This window comes from Hippichthys cyanospilos, chromosome 14 (assembly GCF_059441005.1).
Source record: "Hippichthys cyanospilos isolate Australia breed blue-spotted pipefish chromosome 14, RoL_Hcya_1.0, whole genome shotgun sequence".
NCBI lineage: Eukaryota > Metazoa > Chordata > Actinopteri > Syngnathiformes > Syngnathidae > Hippichthys > Hippichthys cyanospilos.
In genome coordinates this window covers 1,708,711-1,717,019 of record NC_142382.1, presented here as the reverse complement: position 1 = coordinate 1,717,019, position 8,309 = coordinate 1,708,711, and the positions used below count along the sequence as shown (strand labels likewise).

Here is an 8,309-nt window from a genome sequence, read left to right as displayed (position 1 = left end):
CTAATTTGCCTGAAATCATAAAAGCGTATTAAAAAAAGAGTTGGTTCGTTCACATGCACATTCGACACTGCATCTTCAAAAGAGAGTAAATGTTTTTAACACTTGTTGTCCAACTCCTTTGTCTCTAACTAATTGTAATAAAATATATATATAAAAAAATAAACAACAAATAATATTTAAAAAACAAGCCCAGCACATCATTTAATTTATTTAAATATAAATATTATGGTATAAAAATGAGAATGATTGCCTCGTCTACGTATGTCATTTCTCGGCGTTTTTGAGCTTGAGTGTGGTTCTTGAAAAACACGTTTGCCCACCCCTGTTATGATTTTTGAGAAAAAAGTGTTGACGTGTTTTAATCATTTGAGGAATACCCTTTATAAATTTTTTTTTTTTTAACGAGTGACCCAAATCAGGTCAAGAAGCAGTATAGAAAATTGATTAATTTGTTCCATATAATGTGTACTCCAGTTTGCTTGAGGGCGCTAATATGCTTGAATCCTTGTTGGCGAGCGCCCACTCCACTCAAACAAGACAGCGAAGAAGAAAAATAGGAAGCGCTAACTTTGCTAGCCTGCTATCCGCCGCCTATTGGATTGACCTCCGCCCGCCGCTCCCGCAACATGGCTTGTGTTCGATCCCTTGGCGTTCTCTCCAAATTTACGTTAAGGAGATACGTTTCCATCCCAGGTAAAATACAACGGGATTTTTTTTTCTAAATATATAATATGTTTTAAATCCAAGTGGTTTTGTCTAAGTCTGGATGTGCCACTCAGTTTGACTGAAAAACGAAATATTTGTGCGAAAAGTGTGCTAATGCATGAAATAAAATACAGTTTGGTATCTTTATTCCATTTAAGAGTCAGATGTTACCCTTCTTTAACATTGGCGCTGTTTTTTTCTTTTTAAATGTGACTCGGATGTTTATAATTAAAGTTGGGATTTATGCTTATGATGAGTGGTTAATTTAAATCTGAAATAATGGACGCCGTTTAAATTTGCAGCTAATTAAAGATTTGTCTACACGTGCTCTGTTTTTTGGATAACGTTTCGTTCGCCATTGACTTGGTTCCGATTAGACGTCTGGCGTTCTGAATGTGGGTGAAGGGTCACGGAATTGAAATCTTGAGGTCACGCAAGTTCCACGAGGGGCCAATGAATAAATGTTTGCAAAATATATTATTGCAAATGTTTAATAAGGCTCTGAATTAGTGCAAATGCTTACAAAATTCGCATGCATGCTTTTTCTATCACTTCTCTGATCTACCATAGACAATGCATACCTTGTAATTGACTTTTTTTTGTTACTGCACAGGAACTACTTTTCGAACCTTCTCAATTGCTTCCCCGATGCTAGGTATCAATTTATAGTTTTTATTTTACATTATTTCAAATTTGTCATGATTTTTGTTATGTCATGTCATACAGTGCAGTGTGTATATTTGCGTAATTGTGCATTTTCTCCATCTGTTTTTAGCCCGAACACATGTCAACTATGAAGTCAAAGATGATGTTGCTGTGGTTCGAATCAATGACCCCAATTCAAAGGTAAAGCACAACATTTTTTTTTCTACTGATCCCTTTAAGGGACACTTGGAGGTGAGGCAGAGAAATAAATGTTTTCTTGACCTTACTTTCTCATGCTTTTGTCGAACTGTCTCATACACACCAAAAAAGGTCCCTCGTGTCTCTTTGGGGCTACATAATTTTTGTATTTTAAATTTGTTTCATGAATAAGTGGTAAATAATGCTCCGTACATCCAGGTCAACACATTATCAGTCCAAATGCAAAAAGAGCTGACAGAGGTGATGAACGAGGTGTGGGCCAACAACGCTGTTCAGAGCGCCGTACTCATCTCCTCCAAGCCTGGATGCTTCATCGCGGGAGCGGATATCAAGTAAGAAGGGTACTAAGGAATATCAATAGTCCGACAGGATCTCTGCAGGAAAAGCATACTGGTTCTGTCACTACAGGTAATCCAGCAGATTCGGGAGATTTTTAACTGGGTTTCTGTAGGTATCAGAAGATCTAATTGAATGCATTATAATGTCGTGATAGGATTAGTACATGTTTTTCAGATTAAGAGCAAATTAATTGGAACTTGATGCAACCTATTGTCGGTTTGTCAATTAGTGACTTTTTTCTTCCTTTTTTCGTTTTGTTGTTGTATTATATTGTTGCCCCTTTGCAAATTGTTGTATGCCGTTATGTCATTGTGTTATTCGAATGCGTCTTATTTTTACGCATTCAAAATTGATTTGCACTGGTGACAGGGGTACTTTTTTTTTTTTTTTTTTTTAAAAAAGGGGGGGCATCATTGGGAAAAAAAGTTGCTCAACAAACTTGCAATGGTTCTCGATTTTTAACACTGTTTGTAATCTTTCTATTTGCACTTTTTTCATTTATTGTTTTACTTTGGGGGAATTCCCTCAATGACTATGTTATTTGATTGCAGCATGATCCAGGCCTGCAGCAACGCCGAGGAGGTCACGACGCTTTCGCAGGAAGGCCAGAAAATGTTTGAGCGGATTGAGAAGTCCCCAAAGCCCATCGTGGCCGCTATCAATGGCTCGTGCTTGGGAGGAGGCCTGGAGGTCAGCTGAACATCTCGCCGTCACGTTCATTTTTGTTTCTTTTGACTTTGTTAACCGATTCCTCTTCAATGCCCTCTTCTTGAAAAATCCAGTTTGCCATCGCGTGCCAGTACAGGATAGCGACAAAAAGCAAAAAAACGGTGCTGGGTACGCCAGAAGTCATGCTGGGTCTTCTGCCGGGAGCTGGCGGCACGCAGAGACTCCCAAAAATGGTGGCTATCAGCCTGCTTAAGTTCCAATAATCTTCATAGGCCCTGACATTACTTACGTTATCTATATCTCTAGTTGAGGTTCATGCCAAAAAAAAGGCGCTAATGCTAACATGCTGTGTGCCCTTTTCGCATCCAGCTGGGTCTGCCCAGCGCCTTTGACATGATGCTGACGGGACGAAACATCCGAGCGGATAAAGCCAAGAAGATGGGCCTGGTTGACCAGCTTGTCGACACACTTGGTAAAAAAATTAATGAAATAAAAATACAATTTGTGGCTCGTTGAATGTTGCCTAACGCTCGGTGCAAACAGGCCCAGGTCTGAAGAGCCCCGAGGAGAGGACCATCGACTACCTGGAGGAGGTGGCGGTGGAATGCGCCAGAGGCATCGTGGCCAAGAAGATTCCTCTGCGCAAGGAAAAGGGCACCATGCAGAGTAGGTTGGACCCCTCTACAGTGTTCTCATTTGCCTAGAGGCATCATTTTTGCAAGGGACGCAAACTTTGAAATCAACGCGAGTCCACCAGATGCAACATTTTTTGCAAACTTGGGCGATCTCATGATTGGGGAAAAAAGTCTCCTAAAAGTGCAAAACCACATCATTTCGGCAATTTTTTTAGTACCGATGACAAGTCAAGTAACAATGAGTACGAAAGTAAAAAGCGAAAACGAAACACTTTGGAAGCTCGAGAAGAGGAACGAAACAGACATGTTGAATCGAAACAAAGAACTCAAAGACTTTTCATCATTGGAAGCAGTCTTGTCACGTTTTTCAAACTTGTGTGATCTCGTTATTGAGGGTAAAAAAAAAACAGCCTCCTAAAAGTGCTATTTTTAGGCCTGCAACATCAGCTCTCAAAATGTTTTTTATTATCAATAAGTCAAGTAACAATGAGTCACAAAGAAAGTAAAAAGCGAAAACAAAACACTTTGAAAGATCGAGAAGAGGAACAAAACAGATGTTTAATCCAAACACTCAAAGTAAAAATCGGACTTTTCTACCAATATGGACTAAGTTATATCAGTGATTGCGATATGAAGAAGATGTCAGTTCATTTTATTATTTTGATAAATGTTACTGTGACATTTATTGATATCCGTTGTTTGGTTTTTGCTCTTGACTTGGAAATGCAGTTTGGACCCTACTGTACTTACTTTGTCCTTTTTAACGTGCAATTTTTGGGACTCGGAACCCAACAGTTTCTATCTGCTTCTATATTATTACACTACGTGCCCTGATGTTTTTTGTTTGTTCGTTTGTGTGTGTTTTTTGGACGTCTTTGTCCTCAGAGATCCAAGATTACGTGATGAGCTTCGAGCTGGTGCGCAACCAGATTTACAAGACGGTCCACGGGAAAGTTATGAAGCAGAGCAAGGGGCTTTATCCCGCGCCCCTCAAGATCATTGAAGTAAGGTTCCCTTGTTGTCATTGCGCTTTTACATGAGCTTCAATTGAACTTTCTTTTATTACGTCCAGTGTGTGAAGACCGGCGTGGAGCAAGGTCCCGTTGCTGGCTACCTGGCAGAGTCTCAGGTACAATTTGAGCTTTCCATTACACTTACGTCATTTCACGTTAAAAAGTAGGACAAGCATTGGTCTCGGTACTTGGTATCGGTCACCACTCGAGTTGAGTACTCTTCACGGCGTCCGTTAAAAAAAAAATAAATAAATACAATTAAAAAAAATCAAAATAAAAGGGGTTATGGAAAACCCCTATTTCTTACCAAAAATGTTTATTTCTGTCGTGTCTGTCCACAGAACTTTGGACACTTGGCCAAAACCGGCGAGTCCGCGGCCCTCATCGGACTCTATCACGGTCAGGTGGCGTGCAAAAAGAACCGCTTTGGGACCCCTGCAAAAGAAGTCAAGTATGTTACGGTGGCCATCTTTGTAGTCCTCTATTCAAGTTTGAACCGGATGCTTTCTCTGCTATTAGGACCCTGGGAATTTTAGGCGCCGGCCTGATGGGTGCGGGCATCGCGCAGGTCACTGTGGACAAAGGCGTCCATACCATCCTGAAGGACACCACCGAGGCAGGACTGGCCCGCGGTCAGCAGCAGGTGTACAAGGGGTACGAGTTTTTTGTTTTTTCCCCAGGCCATACTACCCAGTTTTAATATGGTCTTTTTTTTTTTTTTTAATAACTTTATCGGTGCTGTGTCTGTTTGGATTGTCAGGCTTAACGACAAAACCAAGAAGAGGAGCATCACGTCCTTCGAGAGGGACTCCATTTTGTCCAACCTGTCCGGCACGCTGGACTACAACGGCTTCGAGAAAGCCGACATGGTGATCGAGGCCGTGTTTGAAGACCTCAAGATCAAACACGCCGTCCTCAAGGAGGTGGAAGCGGTGAGCGCACTTCATTAGAAAGGCTTTTGATGCTGCGGAAATTCTGCGCTCCCTTGAGTTGACTTCTGTAGGTGCTGCTGCTTTGGTGAGCAAAGGGGTTGAGATGGTGGCCTTAACAATGAATTCTTGGCGTTTTAGCAACGGCATCAGTGAAAGGAAATCGTTAAAATGACTTCAATTTCTTCCCTGGGGTGGAAAAGCAGTCGTCTGCCATATTTTCCACACTATAGGGCGCACGGAAAAGCCTTCAATTTTCTCAAAAGCTGAAGTGCGCTTTATAATCCCATGTGTCTCATACAGCGCAGAAACGTTATTTTTGGGAGACGAAAAAAATTTAAAATGGGCTTGGAAATTCTTACATTTCTACCTCTGAATGAAATTCTGGTATTTCTTTCCACAAATCGTCTATATTCTTAAGATCTGTTTGGAAAGTTTGACCGACTGATCTGATTGTTTTGTTACCATTCGCTTTAGCGCAGCTCCATCTAGTGGACGCATAACTCAACCCCAGCCACCAATGCGGCTTCTATTCTGTGCGTCTTATAATACAGCGTGCCGTATATGTGAAAACAGTATTAAAATCGGCCTTTCGTCGAAGGTGCGCCTCATAATGCAGAAAATAGGATATTTTCGCGACTTGATAGTTGCTGCTGTTTTGGCTAGCAAATGAGTTTCTTTATTGAAACCTACCCACGCAGGTGGTTCCTCCTCACTGCATCTTCGCCACCAACACATCAGCTCTTCCCATCAAGGACATCGCTGCTGTTAGCAAGAGGCCAGACAAGGTTTGGAACGCCTTTTGAGGGGGAGGAAATAAAAAAAAAAAATCTAATTTTCCCTCACGCTGACCCCCCTCAGGTCATCGGCATGCACTACTTCTCCCCGGTGGACAAGATGCAGCTCCTGGAGATCATCACCACCGACAAGACGTCCAAGGACACCACGGCGTCGGCGGTGGCTGTGGGCCTCAAGCAGGGCAAAGTCATCATCGTGGTCGGGGTGAGGCTTTGACAAATTTCATACTATGAAAAAAAAAAAAGGCGGAGCAACGATATTGAAGTGGCTGCATGTGTGCAGGATGGACCAGGATTCTACACCACGCGCTGTTTAGCGCCCATGTTGGCCGAAGTTGTGCGAGTATTTCAGGTTTGGCGCATTCCAGTGCAACACTTTGCTCAAGGGAGATTTTAGATTTAGAATTATCAGGGGGGTAACTAGAAATTGACTCAGATTTTGCAAATTACGTCTTTCTAGGAAGGGGCGGACCCCAAGAAACTGGACGCGCTGTCCACCAGCTTCGGCTTCCCCGTGGGCGCCGCCACGCTCATCGACGAGGTGGGCATCGACGTGGCCGCCCACGTGGCCGAGGACCTGGGCAAGGCCTTTGGACCGCGTTTCGGCGGCGGCGACGTGGAAGTCCTCAAGACGTTGGTGGACCTGGGCTTCAAGGGTGAGCCGCGGCGGAGACAATTCTTGCTTCTTGCACGAGTCCTTGTTTTTATATACCATCTTCAATTTTTACTCTGCATTTCAGTTATAATTGTATTCTTCATATTTTTTTTTGTTTTATGCTATATATGCTCCAATTTTGAAGCAATTTATATGGGGGAAAAATGTTTGTTTGTTTGTTTAGGTCGTAAGTCGGGAAAAGGTTGCTACGTGTACCAGCCAGGCCTGAAATCCAGGGAAGTTAACCCAGATATCGGCGAGATCTTGGAGAAGTACAAAATGGCTGCCAATCCCGCCGTGTGAGTTGACGCTCGCCGCTTCGAACCGAGCGAGCCGCGATGGCGTTTCCCACCATTGCGAACCTTTTCTTCAGTTCGTCCGACCTCGACATCCAGTACCGGCTGGTTTCTCGCTTCGTCAACGAGGCGGTGCTGTGTTTACAAGAAGGCATCTTGAGCAGTCCTCTGGAGGGAGACATCGGCGCCGTTTTCGGCTTGGGGTTCCCCCCCTGCCTCGGAGGTCAGACGCACAATGATTTCAAAAGGACATTCTTTGAAATAAATGTACTGTAACCCGTATTTGCACCTCACAGATGTATATCAAGTATACAACCTGATACATTTTCGCTTGACGCTTAAACTGAGCTGCAGTGTTGTTGTACGCACAGCCTCACGATTACTTGCATCTGAATGCGCACTAATGCCGCTTTAAAACTGCATTCCTGGTACATTGTCATAACCAGAGACAGGATTTATTCACCTGTTGTGTGGGGACGTGCATTGGTGTCATTTGTGCCCCAAATTGAACCGGAATCCACCTAAATGAACAGGAAGTGCCCCAAATTGAACAGGAAATAATCCAGAGGTTCCTCTAAATCTGCGGAAAGTGGAAGAGGAAGTGGAAGTGCCTCAAATTAAGGACGATTGACAAAATGAATAGGAAGTGTCCAAAATTGAACAGGAAGTGATGTCAAAATTCATTTTAACTGGACAGCGACAAAAGTTAAATATTCCTTTTGAGTCCCTTGACTGAAAATGGCTTTGCTAACTTTCAAGGTTTCTATGCAAATACGGGAAAACAATATATATATTTATATCTGTGCCGCGTTTCATTTCCAGGCCCGTTCCGTTTCGTGGATACCTTTGGCGCCGACAAGCTGGTGGAGAAGATGCGGCGGTACGAGGCCGTCTACGGGGATGCCTTCACGCCGTGCCAGCTCCTCCTGGATCACGCCGCCGACCCCGGAAAGAAGTTCCACAAATGAACCGCCGCTCACAGTTTGCCTGGCGACATTTAACACCACTGCAGTAAAACAAAACAAAAAATTGACACTGAGGTGCCTCGCGACAATAATTGGATGCTTGTGATTTTCACCAGATGATGCGTTGATGTGGTATTGAAATATTCCGAAAGAATATACTAATTCATCCTGGAATGTAACGTTATGTTTTGTTTTGTACGTTAAAAGATGTTATGGTTGGATATTGTAAATGTAGGGCTCCGAAATAAAATTTTGTTATTGAATAATGCTTGTACGTTTTTTGTATCAACAGTAACGTACTTGCAGACTCAAATTTCATGTAGCAAAAACAGAAAATACCGTTTTATAACTTTGGCTTTAAACGTTTTTCCATTTAGCGAAGTCAAAAGTGTTTGGGTATTGGACAAAACTATTCCATTTACTTTATTTACATTTTTTTTTT

The 8,309-nt window shown here is 42.7% G+C and overlaps 1 protein-coding gene across 1 annotated transcript; it reads left to right on the top strand.

The window, feature by feature from the left end:
* The first annotated feature begins 561 nt into the window (after nucleotides 1–561).
* hadhab (hydroxyacyl-CoA dehydrogenase trifunctional multienzyme complex subunit alpha b) lies at nucleotides 562–8,133 on the top strand. The gene is made up of 20 exons (XM_088433851.1): nucleotides 562–693; nucleotides 1,319–1,360; nucleotides 1,481–1,551; nucleotides 1,768–1,901; nucleotides 2,460–2,598; nucleotides 2,691–2,810; nucleotides 2,947–3,049; nucleotides 3,121–3,243; nucleotides 4,098–4,216; nucleotides 4,285–4,341; nucleotides 4,567–4,676; nucleotides 4,745–4,879; nucleotides 4,986–5,157; nucleotides 5,856–5,942; nucleotides 6,016–6,156; nucleotides 6,235–6,303; nucleotides 6,412–6,607; nucleotides 6,791–6,905; nucleotides 6,980–7,125; nucleotides 7,725–8,133. The coding sequence occupies exons 1-20, from the start codon at nucleotides 627–629 to the stop codon at nucleotides 7,868–7,870; spliced, it is 2,292 nt and encodes a 763-aa protein (XP_088289977.1). The 5' UTR covers nucleotides 562–626; the 3' UTR covers nucleotides 7,871–8,133.
* Nucleotides 8,134–8,309: the final 176 nt, after the last annotated feature.